General features: G+C 38.6%; 1 protein-coding gene across 1 annotated transcript in view; it reads left to right on the top strand.

Moving 5' to 3' along the window:
- LOC310650792 (uncharacterized protein) overlaps window positions 1-20,998 on the top strand; it is a 29,609-nt gene extending 8,611 nt beyond the window's left edge. The window contains exons 4-10 of the mRNA XM_083379527.1: window positions 2,593-2,668; window positions 4,960-5,000; window positions 7,138-7,536; window positions 9,070-9,130; window positions 10,152-10,198; window positions 14,571-17,234; window positions 18,154-20,998. Of these exons, the coding sequence (XP_083235653.1) occupies window positions 2,593-2,668; window positions 4,960-5,000; window positions 7,138-7,536; window positions 9,070-9,130; window positions 10,152-10,198; window positions 14,571-17,234; window positions 18,154-18,489 (3,624 nt within the window). The 3' untranslated portion in view covers window positions 18,490-20,998. The remainder of the gene's footprint in view (window positions 1-2,592; window positions 2,669-4,959; window positions 5,001-7,137; window positions 7,537-9,069; window positions 9,131-10,151; window positions 10,199-14,570; window positions 17,235-18,153) is intronic.
- Window positions 20,999-23,858: the final 2,860 nt, after the last annotated feature.

Raw genomic sequence — 23,858 nt, 5'->3', positions numbered from 1 at the left:
TCTTTGCAAGCTTTAGCTGTCTGTCTAGCTGCCGGTAGAGCCCAGCTAGGACTTAAAAAGGCTAGAAAGTAGACTGCCTCTACAGGCAGGTAGACAGGCGGTAGAGCACAGCTAGGACTTAAAAAGGCTTGTGCGTCTTTGCAAGCTTTAGCTGTCTGTCTAGCTGCCGGTAGAGCCCAGCTAGAACTTAAAAAGGCTAGAAAGTAGACTGCCTCTACAGGCAGGTAGACAGCCGGTAGAGCACAGCTAGGACTTAAAAAGGCTTGTGCAGCAAAATGGAGGACGTTGGGTCTTTGCAAGCTTTAGCTGTCTGTCTAGCTGCCGGTAGAGCCCAGCTAGGACTTAAAAAGGCTAGAAAGTAGACTGCCTCTACAGGCAGGTAGACAGGCGGTAGAGCACAGCTAGGACTTAAAAAGGCTTGTGCAGCAAAATGGAGGACGTTGGGTCTTTGCAAGCTTTAGCTGTCTGTCTAGCTGCCGGTAGAGCCCAGCTAGGACTTAAAAAGGCTAGAAAGTAGACTGCCTCTACAGGCAGGTAGACAGGCGGTAGAGCACAGCTAGGACTTAAAAAGGCTTGTGCAGCAAAATGGAGGACGTTGGGTCTTTGCAAGCTTTAGCTGTCTGTCTAGCTGCCGGTAGAGCCCAGCTAGGACTTAAAAAGGCTAGAAAGTAGACTGCCTCTACAGGCAGGTAGACAGGCGGTAGAGCACAGCTAGGACTTAAAAAGGCTTGTGCAGCAAAATGGAGGACGTTGGGTCTTTGCAAGCTTTAGCTGTCTGTCTAGCTGCCGGTAGAGCCCAGCTAGAACTTAAAAAGGCTAGAAAGTAGACTGCCCTCTACAGGCAGGTAGACAGGCGGTAGAGCCTAATTAGGACTTAAAAAGGCTAGAAAGTAGACTGCCTCTACAGGCAGCTAGACAGACAGCTAAAGCTTGCAAAGACCCAACGTCCTCCATTTTGCTGCACAAGTTTCTAGCGGGCTAACTTTTGGAGATGACTTTTTATTTATTTTTTTAGTTCAGGAGAAAAAGCTGCAGAAAGATTTTCTTTCTTTGCTCGCTTCCGTCCCTCTACTCTTCAACCTGGAGTCAAGGTGAAAGGGATTAAAAGGGATAGAGATTGGGGAGCAGGCACGGAGAGTTTAGTTTTAGCACCTAACTGGGGGAGGTGGGTACAGATCAACAAGTCTGCCCCTCCCAACTGTTTTTGTTTTGTTTCTTGAAGAAATGTGGCTTTTGGAGGGAAGGAGGGGCGGTGTTAAAGAAGGGAAAGGTCTGGGGAAGCTCGTCCTAAAATTGCTGGCTTTTATGCTGGGGCTGACGTCCCAAAGCCTAGCAAGAGGCAGGAGAGCTTTGCAGCCAGCTGATTGAAGCAGAAAGGTCTGAAAATAGTTGCCATTTCCATGAGGAATTGTTGGACTCTGAAAATGCTGGCTGCTTCCAGGAGGCATGGAGAGCAAGCTCTAGTACTGCTGTTGGGTGGGATGGGATGGGGGGGGGGAGAGGCAGGGGCACTGTAGCATCCCCATGGTCTAGTGCAGCGTTTCCCAACCTTAGGAACTTGAAGATGCGTGGACTTCAACTCCCAGAATTCCCCAGCCAGCATAGCTGGCTGGGGAATTCTGGGAGTTGAAGTCCACGCATCTTCAAGTTCCTAAGGTTGGGAAACGCTGGTCTAGTGCACAGGTCTGCAACCCGCGGCATGTGGCTCTTTCAGCAGTCTCCTGCGGCTCCCAGTCCTCTGCCATGTGCAGTCCAAAAAAAAAGTGGGACTAAAAAAGTTCAACCAATCAATTCAAATATGCAGGGTAGGTGCATATCTCACCTTGGCTCCACTCTTCAGTCAAACCCTGTTCTGCGCATGTACACACATTTTTTTGCGGCTCCCAGTTTTTCCTTTTGTGAGGGAACCGGTTCCGAGTGGTTCTTTCACTGTTTCAGGTTGCTGACCCCTGGTCTAGTGTGAAGGGGAAAGACCAGGGGACACTGCAGCTGTCATAAGTTTGAAACAGTACCATATGTAGTTTTGGGGTGCCAGTCATAACTTTGAAACATTGATAAATGGTCTATCATTTCTCAAGGACTACCTGTGTTTCTAAATTGCAAAGCACTAGCATAGAATGGCCACCACTAATAAGATCTCCCTTATATTTGTCATTTTTTTCAGATGTGTAACTGCCTATGAGATTTAGGCTCGTCACTTTCAAGGCCAGGGATTTGTTAATGTGACATCTGCACTAATGCCTATGTACAAAGAATTTTTTTCCTTTTGTTTCAATTGCATTGGCTATTATACACATTGCTAGCTAGCAGAATAATGGAATAATCAAGTTTATATTTGTAGAAGTAAAAGTAAAGATTGAATGAGAAATTAGTAAGCCTCCACTCTCCTTTTGCACACTTGGAGCAATGTTTTCAGTCCTTTTGGGTTATCCTAGCTATAGTACATTTTATCTAATCATTAAGGACTATAACAATTCCCAGAAAAAGAAAAAAATATTTAGTATACAGTTCCAATACAAATTATCATTAACAAAAGTTATTCTTACAAATATTGTGAATAAAAAATAATTGTAATTGTTTTTTCATCCCAAGCTGTCTCGCTTCAAAGAAATTGTTGGGAAGATTCACACCCCCGTTTCTCAAGAAGCAGCATTTTACCCTTTTCCAGGTTTAGTAAATATTTTTATTTTTGTATTGATTACTTGAGTAAAGGTTAGAATCCACATATATAGTATAGCTGCATATGTTAGTATTTGCACCACTAAAATCAAATATTTTGAATGAAAATAGGAAGAGAAGTTGGGCTAAATAAAATGAAAATCTGCTTTGTTTCTTTGCTGTTTCCAATTGCAGCATGAAAAGTTGCTGTTTAAACTGTTCAGTTAGTTGACAGGAGAATAGCTACTTTTTTAAAAAAAGTGATGGTTGTTTTAAACCATTTATCAAATGAACAGACATTATCCCAATCTTTCTGGCATATATTGAAGTTAGAATAATTGTCTTAGGCATCGCTGTAAAGTGCCTATCATGTAAGCCTATTATAACACATTCCTTGTTTAGCAGCTTAAATACAACAATTGATTGTATCTTATCCTCAGGTGCCAAACAAAGTATTTTGCTGGACATAATACAATAATATTCCTATTTCTTAGAAGGAAAGCTGAAAGAATCGAAGACAAACAACTTTAGTTTATTCAAAGTGCCTACACCCAACATTGCTTTGCCCTTACAGAACCAAATTTGGGACTTTGTTCTAATATGTGTGTGTGCTGAATAATTTCACTGTTTTAAAATAGATTAATATTCACAGATCTGTATAAAAACATAAGAATGTTGTATCAAAAACAGGCTTTTCAACAGAAAACTGTGACATTTACCGCATTTCCCCAAAAGTACGGCTTACCCTGAAAATAAGCCCTAGCTTAATTTTAGAGGGTGGGCCTAATATGAGCCCTGCCCCCAAAATAAGCCCTAGTTTTGGGGCAAGGTACACACTTAAAAATCAAGCTGGGGTGGGTAGGGGTGTGGATCTTCCCCACGTGCTGCACACCCACTTACCTGACAGCCAGGCCTCTCCTCGCCGGCCCACTTCTTCTGCAGTGTCTTCTGCAACCATGCCTGCATTTCTCAGTCACAGGCCTTTGTGGAAGGCCTGTGCAGCCAAGAACTGAGCTATGGATTCAATGCATAGCTGGATTGTATGGATTCAATCCATACAATCAATTGTTGTATTTAAGCTGCTATGGATTCAATCCATAGCTCAGTTCTGCAAGACCTCTGTAGCCGAGGACCAAGCTATGGATTCAATCCATAGCTCAGTACTTGAGTGCATAGGCCTTCCGGCAAGTCCTAACTGTGAAATGCAGGCTGTAATGCAGCTGCAAAATGAAGCTGCTCCTTTGGCCCCAGAAAAAGTAGACCTGTTGAGCGGGGCTGTCAGTTCTGGAGGTGAATAAGACATCCCCCGAAAATAAGACCTGGTACCTCTTTTGGAGGGGGGGGGGGAAAGACTCAGTCTTATTTTCGGGTAAACACAGTAGTTCTTCATTGAAGTGTCTGTTAACACAGATGGCGTACCCCTGGTGCAGTCCTGTGTAGAAATTTATAACCTAAAGAATGGTTGGTAGGATGCATTCACCATGCATCACATCCACAACTATGTGCATCATATCCACAACTATATGCAACTCAAGCTGAATTCCCTTTTGTTTGCTGATCACCATAGATACCAGATAGCACATTATTATTCTAATTCATTTCTCTGTTTATTTTTTCTTCTTCATTCTTTTCTCTTTCCTACCTGGTGAGTTGTGGGGGTTTTGCCCTTTCTCTTGGCCTTTTAGCCTTGTTCATAGGATTTTACAGGATCTTTTCTGCAAGTGTCCCTATTATGAAATCAAAGTTTACAATTTAACAGGTGATTGATATAATTTTCAAATTCAGGTATCCTGAACATTTTTTACGAATTCACAAAATTGCAACAACTCAAGTTATTTTTTAATTTAATGCAGGACTCTACAAGTGCCATTTTAGGATTCAGTGGACAGGAGAGGTATACCACTGGAAGCCATATTCCTGTCTCATGATTGAGGTTTTGGAGTTTTATTATACTTCAACACCTGTAAAGGTGCTATGTCTGTTACGTTAAAATGTTAAAACAGAGGGTGTAGAATACTGTAAAGTTAATTACAAACTATTTTATTTACTCTTTATCTTTTAAGGTAACACAAACTTTACAAACTTTAAAAATGCACTTATTAATTGTTCGTAATTTCAATGGGTTATTTGTAAAAAATATCCATAATACAATCGGCAGGAATGTAATTTAAACTTATGTACCATTAAAATCGGAAATAAAATTATATAGCGTTATGAGTTTTGTGATTAGGATTGTGTCATTAGTGCCTTTTTCCCCTCATGTGTCAAAATGTAGCCCCCTTTTTTCTCCTGTCTCTGTAGAACGAGAAGTTAAGGAAGAAAAACAAGTATCTGATTTTCAGGTATGAGGTTCATAGCTAAATCATGTGATAAAATAAGATTGCAATAATAATAATAACAACAGCAACTAGACAACCCATGACACATTAGGCCATTCTTTCAGAGACATTTCCTTACCAGATTCCTGAATGCTTTCAACAGTGATAGAGCTTCTAATATACTACTGTCACTGGGAAGCTTGGGATAAATTCATATATATATATATATATATATATATATACCTTGAAAATAGCCCACGTTCCAAAGAATAGTGCAGTCAAGCATCAGCAAAGGAAATGTTTTATACTATGTCATAAATGGTTTTATGATAATGTTTATGTCATAAAATATTTTTTAAAATTTGACAATTTTCAATTACACGGGACTCATTGGCCCCAGGTTTTGATACATTCTGTAAGTTAGCACATTTGAGTTGCCTTGGTTCAAAAATGGTTGCCTTAATTAAGATGTACTGTTTTGCTCAATTAAAAGCTACAGAATTGAAGATGTTGGTAGTATATAGATAATACTGTGTTTCCCCAAAAATAAGACCCGGCGCCATGCTGCCGTCATGAGGCAAGGCAGGTGGGGGAGGGTGGAACTGCCCCAAGAGCCCCATAGACACCCAAACACTTTTCACCCAGAGGGAGACTGGGAGCTTTGCTTGCAATTGGGGTGTTTAGAAACCGAGTGATGCTCAATCTCCAAATGCCACATTTGCAAGCAAAACTTCCAGTCTCTGTCATTTTTCCATCCGGGTGAAGTATTCCATTTCCAAATGCCCCATAGGCGCCCAAACACTTTTCATCCAGAGGGAGACTGGAAGTTTCGTCTGCTTGCAAATGGGGTACTTGGGAATGGAGCGATTAGCTCTGTTCCCAAGCACCCCATTTGCAAGGAGACGAAGCTTCCAGTCCCCGTGATTTCTCTGCCTGGGCAAAAATTGGGCACCTATGGGGTGTTTGGAAACAGTGCGCTCCATTTCCAAGTGCCCCATAGGTGCCCAAACACTTTTTGCCTGGACGGAGAAATGTCGGAGACTGGAAGCTTCGTCTCCTTGCAAATGGAGCACTTGGAGATGGAGCACCCCATTTGGAAGCAGACAAAGCTTCCAATCTCCCTCTGAATGAAAAATGTTTGGGTGCATCCGGATCGCCTGCCTCTCCCCCGTCTCTGCCTCCGCACTTGTACTTACCTGTGCTGCACCAAGGGGCTGGCGGCCTGCAGATGCTGCCGGACACCATCAGCCCCTGCACACTCGCCACCACTTGTGCTGGCTACGCCCACCACCACCCCCCGGGCTTATTTTTGGGGAAACATAGTAATAGCCAATTATTATTATTCCAGTTCAGGGTTGGCCAGTAAAGGAAAGTGTGCTTTCAGAGAACTACATTTTTCTAACCCAGGCTTGGAAGAGAAAAACTAGTTGCTGTCCATAAAGTTACCCACATTACTTTCTATAAGGACAGCTCAACTACAGCACCAGCCTCACTTCTGAGACTTGGTAAAAGATAGGTGGAGAGAATAGTGGGTTTTTAGTTGATCTCACTCCTCCCCACCCCCCTCCAGAGAAAGCCAATTAAGCTAGCTGTGTAGGCAATCTTTTAGTGAGGAATGAAGCAACTCTTCTGACTCCTCCAATGCAAAAATTAAACTACAGTCATTCTTCATTAAAATCAATGGAGATTTTTATTGCTGTCAAGTGGTGTGGTTTTTTCCCCACAGTGTGTAGTATTTTCTAACTTGATTGTCATTTGAGGCTAAACCAACCTATGCAACAGCAAAGATAAATTCCGAAGAAGCTTCCTATCTCAAAGAGAAATAAGAGATTTCACTCTTAATTGTCTCACTGTTACTTTATTAAGGCATTCTGTATCCCACTTCCTGGCATTATGCTTTTCTACATGCAAGTAAGTAATCATAAATCCCCTGAAGAATTCTGTTTGATCGAGTTACTCTGAGCATTTTCAGGCTTTGTTTTCCTAAAATGTCTTCAAAGATAAAATACTTGGCTTATTATGAACTGAAAGAATATATAGGCAAGGCTATTCATTTGCCAAACAATGCATATATATATTTCTTTAGAGAAATTGCACTTCTTCCAGATTTAAACACTTGACGATTATTGTGATGATTTATTACTGAAATCATTTCTTTCAGAAATTTCCAGGAATTCCACCTGACTTATCTAATATGCATTTACAAATTCCTGCACCGGTACCATCCCGTGTGGGAAGTGACTCAGAAGAATCGGAGAAAAGTGAAATTTGTACACCTGCTGAACAAATTGAACTTCCAGCACTCACTGTAGTATCTAGCAGGCCCCATTCATCAGGATCTTCATCTGACAGAGAGAATCTGGAACAGAAGATTACAAGAGGACAAATTTCTCGTTTGTCGGAAACATCTCTGTCTAGTTCCGGAGGAATCAGAACCGAGTTTTCAGAGAGCGGTGATTCTGAACCCCCTTCTTTTCCTCGTCCTAGAAGCAAAATACTGCTTAGAGAAAGATCTGTAGCAGAAGCACCTGCCTTAGACTATTTACCAGAACCAATAGAGGTAGCTGTTGGTAACATATAATTATGCTGTACACTCACTCTTCTTCACCCCTTTCTGTACATAGAAGTTTTGTATTCCTGTTCTTGCTGTTTTGAAAATCATATATTGTTCACAGAGCATGTCTGTACTGTGAACCTAAACTGGTTCCCAGTCATCTAACTAGGAACCTGCAAAGTGCCCTTCCTTAAGGAATTAATAAGGAATTAAAAAGCAAGAGCAGATGTATTTTTTAAAACAGCTGTATCAGCATTGCGTTAAACAGTTTCTACTACTACTTTCCTGTTTGGAAGCACAAAAGGGCTTCTGTGGTTAAAGGATTTGCCTGTGATATCACTGTTGCCCAGGGGACACGCAGGCTCCTTTTGTGTCCCTGGGAAGTTGCCCACCGAAGTGGTACCCATTTATCTACTGGTGGTCTCCTGCTTTCAAACTACTGGGTCAGCAGGAGCTGGGGCCTGTGGCGGAAGTTCAACCCACCCTGCAACAGCAATGAGTCTCAAACGGGAGCCTGCCAATTGTCAGCCCAGCGTTCTAACCTTGTGAGCCACCATGCTCCTATTAACCAGCTTTTGATCACCACCACCATCACCTGATCACTGGAATTTCATCCAGACAAATAGTTTTGCTGCCTAGAAGAGAAACAAAATGGATTTTCTGCTGGTAGCCTATCGCACTTAAAGAGCAGGGAAGAAAAATTATATAGGATGACATTTTATCTCCTCTTTCAACAAAACTCAGAAGTCTGTCCTTTTCTGTTGGTCAGTTCTGGATTACCAAATGGATGAACTGAAAACCATACTTGTTTCATTTTCAGTGTATCAACCAGGACTGGTAAAAACAACTTTTGTCTCTCTCCTCTCCCAGTTTGTTGGGCTTCATAGCTAGATGTAGACTTGCTAGAGAAATTAAAACAGAGGCTGCTAAGAAGGGATAGCTTCCCGTTCATTTGGACCTTTGGTTTCTATATGGGACCTGTAGGCCACAAAGCATCCTACAATGGAATCAGCCCTCTCGACTTTTTCCTATACTAGATGTGCAGGTTAGAAAATCAAGCTTCATGTGGCAAGTCCTATCCCACCCCCATCAGCACTACCCCAAACACTGCTCACTATTCGCTGTGTCTTTCTGTTACTGGCACCCATTTTCTCATATTGTGAGGAAAAACCCTCAGAGCAAGGCCTGGGCTGGCTTTGGTGAGTTTCACTGGATGTAGCAAATGCAGCGCTAGGAATACAGTTCTCCAGAATGGGCCAATGGGGTCAGACCTCATGCTGAGTAATCCTCAGTATAGACAGATGTTTAATGCAACAGCTGGGAAAATGTAGTTTTCTCTTTGCATGAAGTGAAAAGACACATCATTGTATGTGACAACTGTCACATTGTAGACAAATCACTTGCAAGTTAGATCTTTGAAAATAAAGTCTTCACTAGATATATTTCTCCCTTCGGTATATTTTGCATACTGATTTTCTTATATACATTTATGTAGTATTTTTATTATATGAAAGTAACTCTTCCTTTCTTCTTAAAAAGTTGTCTTCTAAGACTTCAAAGGAATCATTTTCTGTTTCTGAAATTCCTGTGAGAATCTCAGGTAAGGATATGGCACCTAATTCTTAATGAAACAAATATTTGTATAACAATCACGTTTTTCCAAGCAGACCATAGTATGTTCAGAATTCCAGAAAACTTAATCTAAAACTTAGTCTATTTTTAATTTTTAACTGATAGTAATGATCCTTGGAATTAAAAAAACCCCAGGAAGGATGTAATCAGTATGATGCTGTTGTTTTCCCCCCCACCAGATTATTTGGATAGAGTTAAAAAATAGACCCCCAAATTTCAATCTGCCCCTCTGGTTACATCAAAGTATTATAAAATGTAGCCTCCAAGCAGGGAACGAACAGAGTGGCAGCCCCAAGCCAAAACAAAGTTGCTCTTACATTTTACTGGGGCAGCATATTAATCCTGCAACCATAATGTGGGAAGAATAGAGGAGGCATTGAATCTCTCCGTATAGGACTATATAGAAAGGCAGGATTGTTACTTATTTCCTTGCTATAAGAAATTGAGTATGCAGCTCTGCCATCCCTTAAGGAGCTTCACAGCCATTACAAGGCTGAAGTTCTTGTTTCCTAAGAGTACTTTGGAAAGGCCAAAATAGAGAGCAACTGAGAGGGTGGCTGTAGTTTCTCTCCTTTTCCAAAGAGCATCAACAACATACTCCCAAAATTCCAAATATGTCCTCTAGCCCAAAATTGATTGCTATATGCCTTGTGTAGGGTTTGGGGTTGTTGTTTTTTGCACAAGACAACATTTGCTCAGAATAACTGGAGTAACGTATACTAGTATATCCATTTCTACCACACAAACGTCATTCACAAATATGCTCATAGATGCATGCCATCTCCAAACTCAGCTTACTGGAGCAGTTAACTCGAGACGCCTTCAGAATTTTAGCTAACATTTCCATATTAAGCCAGTTTTGTGGCTTAAATTTGGGGAAGCCACAGTCTCAAATTGTTCCCATTGAATAGTACTTTATACTGTAGCTATAAAATGCATCTTTAATTGCACTTACATTTTAATTATTCATTCTGATTAATCATTTCCAGATTCAGTTGTTGAACCAGAACAGCAATGGCCATGGAAAGAGGTTACGGTAAGAAGTAGTTACACAGGATTAAAACTGAATTTTAAAGTGAAATACAACTCTACAGTTACATAATAAAGGGTAAATAAAGTTCACTTAGAAGGTGTCTTGTGACTGCATTATAATTAACACTCTCATGCTATTAGAACCGTAGAACTAAGGACCTCAAAAATGTTCAGATTTTCTGGTCATCCTACATAGGACTAAGGCACCATTATAGAGGCCTTCATGGACCTCTCTCTAGTACGTGAAGGAGATTTTTAGGTGGAAAGTATACAGTGGTCCTTAGTTTTGTATTTACCCTGTTCTTATCATAATGATTCTTCACACTTTATGGAAGTCTCAAAATAAGTTTGCATAAAAATATTTCTTCTTTCTAGAGGAGAGTAGTTTGGTCTACCAATCCTAGTCGGCTTGCAGGCTTTATTTCACACACATTTGGATATAAGAGCAAGCTATTGCCAACGAATGGTCACTGCCTTTATTTAATATGTCTGGGTATGGGTAATCCTTTCGAATCTGCCTTCATTGTCATAAGATAAGAAAATAGGCAGTCACTGTTTTTGACACTAACCAAAAGGACAAGTAACATTTGAAAAGTTCCACTGCCCCAAAAATGGAAGAGTTCAAACATTCCTTCTCTTCTCCCAGTTACTTCCTAGAAGGACTAGAATCTTTTACTGCAAGTTGGAACTTGCATCAAATGTCTGTCTTCCATTTCCTGTGTTCATCCTTCTTGACATGAACTAGCCCAAGATGTTGATATCACCAATTTTGCCAGGCCTGACAAATGCTGATCTGGCTACTTAGCATTTCTCTTCCAATAAGTTTCTTGCTATAGTTGCCCTCCTTGGGTTGAGAAGATAGAAAAGGCAGGAGAGGAGGCACAACAATGAAGGGTAGGACTGACAGAGGTAGGACGGGCAAAGAAAGGAACAACAGGAAGAAAGAAAGCAATAGGACTGGAACACGCGCAAGGAGATGTGGGACAGCTAGGACAATTACGGTTAGTTAGGACGGGCAGCCCTATTACATGACCAATGGGCAGGGCACTGAGTCAACAATGTTTATAAACAAACTCCACACCCCTAGCATTTATCCTGATGACGCTGGCAGTGGACCAGCGAAAGCTAAGGTGGTTTTAGGTTTGTAAATAGTTGTTTTTATTGTTTGTATTGTTTTTACTATTTTAGCAATAACCAGCTGTTTTATATTCTTCCCAGAGTTCGAGAATTTCGAGAATATATAGATATGCCCGGGATTTTTATAATTATTAGGGGGATATATATGTACACACACACACACATATATATACACACATATTACACACATATACACATACATACATATATATATACATATACATATACATACATACATACAGTCATAGCCGAAATTGTTGGCACCCCAGAAATTTTTCCAGAAAATCAAGTATTTCTCACAGAAAAGTATTGCAGGAACACATGTTTTGCTATACACAGGTTTATTCTCTTTGTGTGTATTGGAACACAATAAAAAAGGGAGGAAAAAAAGCAAATTGGACATAATGTCAAACAAAACTCCAAAAATGGGCCGGACAAAATTATTGGCACCCTTAACTTAATATTTGGTTGCACACCCTTTGGGAAAAATAACTGAAATCAGTCGCTTCCTATAACCATCAATAAGCTTCTTATACCTCTCACCCGGAATTTTGGACCACTCTTCCTTTGCAAACTGCTCCAGGTCTCTCTTATTGGAAGGGCACCTTTTCCCAACAGCAATTTTAAGATCTCTCCACAGGTGTTCAATGGGATTCAGATCTGGACTCATTGCTGGCCACTTCAAACTCTCCAGCGCTTTCTTGCCATCCATTTCTGGGTGCTTTTTGACGTATGTTTGGGGTCATTGTTCTGCTGGAAGACCCAAGATCTCAGACGCAAACCCAGCTTTCTGACACTGGGCTCTACAGTGCAACCCAAAATCCTTTGGTAATCCTCGGATTTCATGATGCCTTGCACACATTCAAGGCACCCAGTGCCAGAGGCAGCAAAACAACCCCAAAACATCATTGAACCTCCACCATATTTCACTGTAGGTACTGTGTTCTTTTCTTTGTAGGCCTCACTTGGTTTTCGGTAAACAGTAGATGATGTGCTTTACCAAAAAGCTCTATCTTGGTCTCATCTGTCCACAAGACATTTTCCCAGAAGGATTTTGGCTTACTCAAGTACATTTTGGCAAACTGTAATCTTGCTTTTTTATGTCTCTGTGTCAGCAGTGGGGTCCTCCTGGGTCTCCTGCCATAGCGTTTCATTTCATTTAAACGTCGACGGATAGTTCGCGATGACACTGATGCTCCCTGAGCCTGCAGGACAGCTTGCATTCCTTTGGAACTTGTTTGGGGCTGCTTATCCACCATCCAGACTATCCTGCGTTGCAACCTTTCATCACTTTTTCTCTTCTGTCCATGACCAGGGAGATTCGCTACAGTGCCATGGGTTGCAAACTTCTTGATAATGTTGCACACTGTGGACAAAGGCAAATCTAGATCTCTGGAGATGGACTTGTAACCTTGAGATTGTTGATATTTGTCCACAATTTTGGTTCTCAAGTCCTCACACAGTTCTCTTCTCTTTCTGTTGTCCATGCTTAGTGTGGAACACACAGACACACAATGCAAAGACTAAGTGAACTTCTCTCCTTTTTATCTGCTTTCCGGTGTGACTTTTATATTGCCCACACCTGTTACTTGCCCCAGGTGAGTTTAAAGGAGCATCACATGCTTGAAACAATCTTGTTTACCCACAATTTTGAAAGGGTGCCAATAATTTTGTCCAGCCCATTTTTGGAGTTTTGTTTGACATTATGTCCAATTTGCTTTTTTTCCTCCCTTTTTTGTTGTGTTCCAATACACACAAAGGGAATAAACCTGTGTATAGCAAAACATGTGTTCCTGCAATACTTTTCTGTAGAGTTGAAGGTGTAGGAGCAACATTTCGACGGAATCCCATCCGTCATCCTCAGGCTGGTGGCTTCAGCTTCCTTCTTCTGGGAGAAGCATGTGGTAGTGGCTGTTTGTTCCTCTTTTTTAAACTGCCAGAGGGGGTGTGTTCTGTGGGTGGAGGTGTGCTCTGATTGGGTGGGGGATTAAGTGTGTTCTGATTGGGTGGGAGTGTGTTTTGAATGGTGGGTGTGTTCTGATTGGGTGGGGGTGTGTTTTGAGTGGATGGGCTGGTCTCAGCTGCCAGCCTTAGACCTGAGCTGGTGAGTTGTGCTGCTTTTGTTCGGCTTTGTGTTTGTGGTGGTGCTATGTTTTTATAGTGAGTGTCAGTTTGCTTATTGTGTGGTTTGGAGGGGTTTAAAGTGGCTGATGTTGCAGCTGTAGTTAGGTTTCTGTTTTGTGGTTGTGCGTCGTTATCATTGTGGGTTCGGATTTGCTTTTTGAATGGTTGTGTGATGGTGGTGTCATGTGATGTTATCATGAGTTTGGGTCTGGTATCATTCTTGGTGGTTGGGACTCGTCTGTCAATCAAGGCGGGTTTCCAAATGGCTGGTAGGCGAGAGGTATCATCTCGTTTGTTCATGCTGTGGGGGCGTTTTTCTATCTCAATGGCTTCTCTGATTATTCTGTTGTTAAAATGTTCAATTTTGGCGATAGTTTTGGTTTTTTTTTAAAATCAATTTCATGTCCTGTGGCTTCAAAGTGTTGGACCAGGGATGAAGTTTGTTCTCCCTTTCTGAGTGAGTTTTTGTGCTCTTCAATGCGTGCACTTATTCTTCTGTTGGTCTGTCCGATGTATGTGGTGGGTCAGGTGGTGCATGGGATTTCGTATACTCCTTGGTTTTCTAACCCAATTATGTCTTTGGGGTTTCTTAGGATGGTGGATATTTTTCTGTCTGTGTAGAATGCTGTTTTGATGTTGTGTTTTTGGAGGATCTTGCTGATTCTGTCTGTGGTCCCTTTTAAGTATGGGAGGAGGGCTTTGCCATTTTCTTGTTCTCTGTCTTGGGTTTTTGTGGGTGTCTCTCTTTGGATTAAGTTGGTAATTGTGTTTCTTTGGAATCCATTGGCTGTTAGTACATTAGTGAGAGTGTGTAGTTCGGTTTTTAGGTGTTGTTCGTCAGCTAGGTGTTTTGTTCTGGAGATGAGTGTCTCGGCAACGGAGTTGATCTGTGCTGGGTGGTGACCTGTAATTAATATCCACACATATTAATTACAGTCCATCTTGAATACATAGCAGAAAAAAGTCTTGAGAGTTAACAAGATTGATATTATATGGTACAAAGCTATTTGTAAATATATTTCAAATTCTGGCAAAGAAGACATTTTATATATATTATTATTTATAATCAAGATTTCAAAATTTCTTAGTTCTACCATTCTCTCTTTAAATTGCAGTTCCAAGATGCATTTTTTAATAGAAGCAAGTTTGAACCCTTCTTGAGACGTGTTTGTAAAGTACAGCCACCTGAGCTTACTAAAGGCACAGTAGACTATTCCATTCTTTTAGAAAAAACATACACACCTGTTGATTTCAAAGAACAAGAAGACCAGGATCCACCTCCAGGTCTGCCTTTGACAGAATTAGATAATGGCTTAGATCCCAAATTAATCAGAAGTAGTGATCAACTGTCAATATTAAGACTCCTTGGGGAAAAAAATGATTTGGAAGAGGAAGACAAAAACATTACAGCAGACACTGAAAAAGCAATAAAGCCATCAACTATAACATCTGAATTAAAGCCACAAGGAGATAAACTAACAGAAGCGGAAATAAAACAGGTTAATGTTTACTTCAAAAACTCTCTCGAAACTTTTCTTGTTGATAAAGTTGTAAAAGTGGTAGCACTTAAATCACTTTTGAGCAAAAACATTGAAAACCTAGTTGCAGAGAGACTTTCAGGACCAGAATTAGAAGACAGCAGCCCATTAGATGACAGAGAAAAACGTTCTTTGAAGGAAATAAGAACTAGTGCTACAGATACATTTCCAGAATCAGACATTAGTGAACTGAAAGATGTTGTAAGTCAACATTTGCAGGCTCAACTTATAGGAAAATTGTCTGAAAAAGGGATAATCCCAGATATGGTGATAGCAGAGAACCAGGTTTCTCTCCAGAGTTCTAGTGATTTGCTCAAGAAAGCTTTATCAAAAGAAGTAACTTCACAAACTGAAATAATAACCATAAAGCCATTAAGTGAGAGTGATATAAGAGAACTTTCCAAATCTGAATCCTTCGATAATAAAGAAAGTCACAAAAGGAAGCCAATATTTACAGAGACAGATTTATATGAAGGCAGAAAAGATAATCACGATGAGCCTATTTTATTTCCTCTTAAAAGCCAAACTAGTCCAGTGAAAGAACTAAAATTGGATTTAAAAAATGTATCCTCAAAAACATCATTAGAAATCATTAGAGTAAAGTTACCATTCAGCATCGAAACAGCTAATATAACAAAACATGTTTCCCCCCACGATACCCTCCTTCAAAAGATTTTAAAAGCAGAAATAAAAAGTTTAAAATCATTTTTAAGCAAAAGTATTCAGGACCACCTTAAGGATAAACTTTCAGAAACTGGATTAAGTGAAGAAGACCTGGAAACTGTGTGTCAGAAGTTGTCCTTGGACTTGAAGGAGAAAGCTAATGAGAGTTTTGATGACAGTGTGTTAAGCAAAAGTATTCAGAATCTTTTTGAGGCCCTTTCCGAGAACGAAATTGCCAATTTAAAGTCTGCATTGAACAGGAAAATCCAAGACCATCTCTCAGAGAGAATTTCAGAAATTGGACTGATCACACAGGAAGAGTTAAAAAAAATACTCGAAACGGTGTTTCCAGTTGTAGCCAAAGAAACAGCACTCAGGGCAGAGAAAGGACCAGATTTAGCTAAAGAAGGGCAAAGTGTACAGCAAATATCCCATGTAACTCATAATCTACAAGATAGGTTCTCTGAAGAAGAACTGCAAAATCTAAAGTCTCTCTGTAGCAGACTCTTGAAAGAAGGTCACAGAGAGCAACTTTCGGAATTAGAAGTGAAAGGTTTAGCATCCGTTTTGCAAAAAAGTTTCGAAAAGCTTCCTGTACCAACCAGTTCCCAAACTCAGATTAGCAAAGAAATTGATAAGAAGGATATGGATCATGATGCATCTATATCAAGTATTGAAAGCATTTCAAAAATTACCGATGTCGATTTACCTGACAAAGCAAAACATCCTTCACATGAAAACCTTCCTCATACATCAACTGCAAGTGAAAAATGTAAAAAGGAAAATCTAGGTGGTCTTATGAACAGTATTTTCGAAGTACAAACAAAAAACCAAGAAACCCAGACATCTGGTTGCAAAAAAGTGAAACACACTTGTAAAAAAGAACGTTACAGATTCCCAGGTTACCCTGATAATCTGGAGGTGTCAAATTTGAAGAGAAGGTCCTATGAAGAAATACCACAAGATAAGCCCCAGAAAGAACCATTGAGGAAAATATCTGAACCATTTGCCTTTTCCTCTTTTTTGAGTGCGCATGACATTGGAGCCCAAACTGAAATTAAAAATTATCTTTCCAAATCTCCTAATTATCCTTCCAAGCCTCCCTTTCCAGTGAACCCTCAGACTTTTCTCTTTTTACACCCAGAGTCTGAGGAAGAAGCAAAGCCAGCTTGCAAGCATCATCACAAAACCAAAACCAAGAAGTCTGACAGAAAGAAGGATGCGGCATTGCACCAGCAAGGAGGGACGAATCCTTCAGCCAAAAAGGAAAAAGCACATAGCCGAACCTCTAAGGAAGTTTTAAAAGAAAAACATGGGAAAAAACATGGCGAGTTGCCTTCTAAAAAATCGAGCACGACAGAAAACAAAAAGGATTCAAAAACACTATTATCTGTGAGTGGTGTAAAAAAGGAAAGCACGAAACAGAAGCCTGAGAAGAAACATGATCATGAAATCAAACAAAAAAAATCATTTGGCAAGACTGCTGCCTTATCCGATTCACAACTATTAAAAAATGTTCAAGAAAAACCACCTACAATTAAATTTCCTACTACTGGACATACAAAAGCAAATTCATTGGTAAGAACATAATCAGCTTTGTTCTTGAAAATGATGGATTATATTCTCTAATGCATTGTATAAACTCAAAGTAAGTCGGGCCCACAGGCCACTATTTAAAAACAAAAAATGAGCAGAACATTTGGCTTGTGAGATGAGAAAAATAAGAACTAGTCATTTCTACAATTCTAGAATATCTCCATAAGTATTGGAGTTTTAACTTTTAAAAAGACATTTGGCCCCTCCAGTTGTGTTAGAACTACCATAATTTAAGGATGCTTGATAGGAGTTCTGGGAATTCCTCCAATATACCTGGGCTACCAGTTGGGAAGCACTTCCTTATATAAGGAAAACTTGTATTCGTTTTTTTCAGGCAAAACGACAATATGTTTTCTTGCAGAATGTGCACTTTTTATATAATTCTAGTCAAAACAGTTCTGTTTATTAAATTTATAATCCCTGAAGGACTGTAAAATCTAAATATCTCTGTAGCAGATTTTTGAAAAGCCACAGAGACAAACTTTCAGAATTAGAGGTTTTCAGAATAGAAACTTTACCGCCACAGGTTGGATGCAAGATGATGCTTTCTTAGCTAATTTTAAGGCAAATATTAATTATTATTATTATTATTATTATTATTATTATTATTATTATTATTATTATTAATTATTATTATTATTATTATTATTATTATTATTATTATTATTATTATTATTATTATTATTATTATTATTATTATTATTATTATTGGAACTTATATGCCGCCCTATCTCCCGAAGGATGGTGTGATGAATATGATAGATGAAATAAAGGTACCCGAAAAGGTAAAAATAATGCAATTTAGTGATACAATAAGGATACTTCCTAGTTTATGTAAAAGCCTTTGTATGATTTAGCATCATGATGATACATGCATACATTTTTTTATTTCAATGCTTAGAATTCCATTGCCATTGAAGATTTAGATTTGGAAACTTATAAGCATCTTGAAAAAGCAATTGAAAGAGCACTTGTTGATTTACAAGGCGTTGAGGAAGGGAGCTGCAGCCAAGCAAGATCAAATTCTGCTCCAAATGTTGCTGGTCTCATGTCCAAAGATGCACTTCGACCATTTCCTTCTGCACCGGAAACTCCAAGAAATCAAGCAGGCATGATGTTTGACATGCTCAACAACCAGGATCAAATCTTAAAAATGACACCTGAGCAGTTGGAAGTTGTTCTTAAGATTCTCCACAAAATATTGAGGCAGAACTCCAGACCCCCAAATAATGGATGAATCTTAGCCTTCTGATCCTCAACCAGCCTATGAGAGTGCTTTTGGGTTATTATTTTCCCCTGGTCATAATAAAAAATAAAATGCTCTTAGTACGTTTTAGTTCAGAAAGCTTGAAAACTTATTTGAATTATTACTAAAGCAACCTTATTTATTTATTTATTAATAAAAAGGCTATTCTGCTTTTTGTCCCAGCCTAATGCTTTTGAAAATTACTGGACTACAATACTCATACTAATCAACGACTGGACTGAAACATGATTTCTTCCCAAAGACTGCTTGCTCTGCTGAATGCAGTTGTTATTTTTGTTATTTTGTTATTTTCATTGATCCAGGATGCCAAGACCTTTTTATTTAATTAAGATTGCAACGTGGAACTCCTAGATTACAACCTTGTAAACAAATTTTATTTGGTCAATTATTCTTTGAATCAAGCTAATAGGTTTTTAATTCTGTAATATGTGCCTGATAACATGCCATTCCAATTGTTGCTGACTCTTAAAGAAATTACATAAGCATTGTCTATAAATGTGTCTATGTGGCACATCAGATGAAATTACTATATGTGTCTTATCTCCTTGGCCACATTCACACCTACTGTCTGAGTAGAAGCTAAAAGTCTGCTATGAGGTAGCTTAGTATGGGAAAGCATAATCTCCTGATGCCCAGAATCAAAGATGTAATATTCTTAGAATTGGATATCTTCCAAATCAAATCCAGTTCAAAACCATCTGGCAAGGATTGCTATCTAAACTTATTCCTCCCCATCCAGATCCAAAAAACCTCCAGGACTTTCACATCACCTATTCAGTCCAAGTTGTATAATTATTTTCAAAATTCTGATTATATCTGACTCCATGTCAATGAATGCTTCCCTCTCCCCTGCTTTTATTACTTTATAAATAAGGTGGTAAACATACCCAATATTCCTTTTTCTCCAGAAGAACCCTGTGAAGAGTAGTTGTGGGGGGAAAGGAGGAGGGAGGAATATTAGGTATATTCACCTTGAATTACATATAAAGTAAAAGTAGGATAAAAATCTAATAAAAATATGTGAACTAAAGAGATAGAAAATTAGAAACTGCTTATTATTTGCTAGGGTATATTTGTCACTCTATAGTTGATTTGATATAATGGTTAAAAGCATTGGGATAAGCACTGGAAGACTGGTCTAGTCCTGGCTTAAATACCAAACCAGCTGGGTGACTTTGGGCCAGTCACTCAGCCCTAGAAAGAAGGGAAGGCAAATCACTTCTGCAAAATATTACCAAGAAAATTGTATGTACTTGTCTACATATTCACCAGGAATCAAGACTGATTTGAAAGTATCATATATGCCACTCCTAATCACATAGGACAGCACATGTATGACTTGATTCTTCAGATATTTTTGTTGCTTGCTTTTCTCATTCTTTGCCACAACATCATCTCACTATTCTTAATGAGTCACAATGGTGGTCTGAGAACCAAGGATTGACAGCTCTGTGTCATGGTTCTGATAAATGAGACAGTCCAAACAAAATGCAAGCATTGTTATCTAAAAAGTCTTAATAATGAAATGAAACATCGGCACTCATGGAGGGATGTCAGAATCTGAAATCTCCTCCCCCCAAACCCATTGTAACACACACACAATCCCCGCCCTTATCTACACATCATAAATCACATTATACAATTAGTTTTACATAGGTTTCACTTCCCATTCTGTACGCGGGCTTTTCTAATCTCAAAATAGTCGTTAGAAAATTCCCTCCAGGATTCAAAGCAAAGCAGTTTAAACAAAAGGCTGTCTCTTACATTGTCAGTGCAAAAACATGTCAATGTTTGCAGCATTGACACTGTTCAGTAGGGGTATGCTGTGGTGGTGCCGTGGTTGGAATGCAGTATTGCAAGCTCACTCTGCCCACTGCCAGGAGTTTAATCCTACCAAGGCTCAAAGTTGATACAGCCTTCCATCCTTTTGAGACTGGTAAAAAGAGGACTCAGATTGCTGGGGGCAATATACATTGTAAACCGCTTAGGGCTGTACAAGACCATGAAGCGGTATATAAGTGATTGAAAGCACGTAAAAATGCAAGTAGAAAAATAGGGACCACTATGGTGGGAAGGTAACAGTGCTCCGTGCGCCTTTGTCGTCTACTCGTGCCGGCCACATGACCACGGAGATGTCCTCGGACTAGCGCTGGCTCTTCAGCTTTGAAACAGAGATGAGCACCGGCCCCTAGAGTCAGAAACGACTAGCACGCATGTGCGGGGGAACCTTTACCTTTTTATGCCTGAATAGGAAGGTATTGGGGGGAGAAGCTCACTAAAGTTTTTGAAGGTTAACCTATAGATTCAAAGCATATGTGCTGAATGTTTGACCACTTAGACTCAGTTACAGATTAACCACCTGTTAATGTTCATTGAAATGACTTTTACTGTATGCTTGTTTCTTTATTGCATGTAATTTCTGTTACTCCACTTTCCTCCATTTTCTCTTCCCTCATCTCGATTAAATTGTATGCCTATTCTTTAAAGATCCAATGAAATGTTATTTAATCCATAAAAGTTTATGCCATAAAAAGACTTTAAACTACCATAAAAGAATTAAAACTGACCTATAAATCAAAAGTCACGAAAACTAAATGTCACAAGAAAAGAAACTATCAGGAAAGAAAAGATTTTAGAAACTAATGTCCCAAAAGTGGAACACCAAATTTGTTTCCTATTCTGAAAGGGATCATGAAAGAAGTATCAGTTTAGTTACTCCTGATAAAACAGCTGCTTGTGACTGAAATCTATGGTTAGATTTAGAACAAAAACTAGTTTTCAGTTATGACTTCAAGGAGGAATTTGTGTATCATGTTGAAGTGATAAAATGGTGACTCTTATCATGTATTTACAAACTGACATGGTAGTGTACCTTTAGGACCAAACCTTTTCTTTTTCACAAGTGTTTTAATACAAAGTTTTGATACACTTAGGGAAAAAATGTGAAAAATACTTGATTATGAATAAGAAAACAGAAAAAAAATACTAATTCCAGTTTGAAGTTGAAAACAGATTTAAGCTTTTTGCCGTAAGTTCAGTAATCACCATTTGTGACAAAAATATCTACTTAATATACAAGCATAAGTGAGCACGGAATTATGGTTGTAAAATTATAGTTGTAAGTTGAAGCATCACATGAGTGGACCTGATTTTTAAGCATTTTCTTTGGTAATTGTTAAGCAAATGCCACAACTGTTAAACAAGCACTGGTTTTTAAACCAATCTATTATTTTCCTTAATAGGCTTTTTTTTGCTGGAATTTGAAATAAACAACAGAAATTGACAAAAACCATAAAAATCCTAGTCATGTGACAGCAAGACCCAACAAATGGCAGTAAAAGTGAGCCAGTTGCTAAGCACCCAAAGTGCTATCACATGACTGTGTATGTGTGCCCATGCGTGCCATCATAAGTTCAAGATCGGATTGTAAGCAGCTTTCCAGGCATTCTTGTAACTGCAAACAATTGCTAAGTTCATAAATTGAGAACCACCCATATAAAATACATGATTTAGCATAAAGTTTAAAGTTTCAAAATATCTTTACTATATATTGAAAATCATCACATTTATTCCTGACAAAAATAGACATTTCTTGACACAGCCAAAGAACACTGGTAAATTTTCACTAGATTTTTTATGTATTCTTTGCATTAGGACCCACTTACAAATACAGTGGAGTTTTCTCTAGGTTAACCTGTTTTTCTACTATTTTGCTACAGACAAAATTAGGCACTGGTCTCAAAATAGTTCTAGGATATTATCCTATGCTTACTTGACAATCTGCCTAAAACAATAGAGCTTCTAAATATGCTAGCATTGTATAGTCTCTTATTGATGAGCATGAAATAAGGTGACATTCACTCAAATGATCTTTATTAAATAATATTTTATTACAATTAAATTTGTCAGAATTAGGTTGGCAATACATACTTTTCCTTCAGTAGTTTCATAGTTAAAAGGCCACTCACTTGCGATGCTAGATAAGGTTGTATACTTAAAATTATTTTCTATTTTTACATGAGTAAATAGAATGTACATTATTGAAAAATCATTAATAAAATATTAAACTTCCAAAAATATGCTGTACAGGTAACAAGAATTTAGGTTTACTTTATTCAATTATTCACAGTACTATTCACAGAAAGCAGCCTTTTTTTTCTGTTCCTTTATATTTTCTATTTGTAATTAGGACTGAACTTTCTCAAGAAAAAGCAAAGCTACAAAGAAAGTGATGAGTGAGAAGTCACCATTTCCCCCCAAAAAATGGGGGGAAATATTAACCAGACTTCTTGTTCTTTCACTGACCCTGGAGCTAAGAAGTGGAAAGACAATGGGCTACAAATCACAATCTATTGGTAGATGCTCATGTTTCACAATATAGTTTGCTGCAGGAGGCTAATAGTTCCTATGTTGTTGCAATCATTGTATTCATGTGGTTCATCAGAACTTTATAGCCAATAGTTCTTGTGAATTGTCTAAATAATACAGATTACTTTTACATTAGTCCTACAAATTTTGGTTCAAATTATGGCTACTTATTCAAAGGATGAATATTTATATTCCCAGAACAGCAGACCACAATTAAAGCTATGAAAATTAAGCAGTATTCTTAAGTATTAAGTCAAGTAATTTCAAGCTTTTCTTTGGCAAATTATTTTTTCCTTAATTTGATTTCTCAAAGACACACGTTCCATTTAAAAACAGCTACTTTCTTCAAGTTACAGTGTTGGCTACTTCAACAACCACTGAAAGTTATGTAGTAGATATCCAGAGCTCTCAGAGATTTCCACATTGATATTTTTTGCAAGGAAAAGACACATTTTAATGAAGTTATATATTTGATATAAACTTGATGATAAAGAGGTGATTAACAATATATTAAAGAATGGAACAATATTTCAGATTAATATTCGGAAGGTAGTCATAGCACATAAGTACTGTAATGGTATATGCCATTCCAAGCAAATTTTTACTATGCAAATGGATACCGTTACAGTTCAGATGTAACAAAGATGTAAAGAGCTGTACAGATATCTTTGCAATTCAATTAGTAAAGATTAATAAATTCTCATACCATTTTGAAAAAAATTCTCTCTGGATAGCATCATCTGTATAAACTTTTAGCATTTTCAAGTATACCAAAACAAAAACTATTTTGACAACAGCAGCAAGTAAATCACATTATTTTCCAAAGAAGTATAGGAGTCCTATACCACAATTAGGACCAGAATTTCCATTGCTAAGTAAGGCAGTTGTTAAGTGAAATGCCCAATTTAATGACCTTTTTTGCTATGGTTGTTAAATGAACCACCATGGTTATCTGGCTTCCCCGACTTTGC

This window comes from Vipera ursinii (assembly GCF_947247035.1).
Source record: "Vipera ursinii genome assembly, chromosome: 1".
NCBI lineage: Eukaryota > Metazoa > Chordata > Lepidosauria > Squamata > Viperidae > Vipera > Vipera ursinii.
This window is presented reverse-complemented; position numbering and strand designations above follow the sequence as displayed.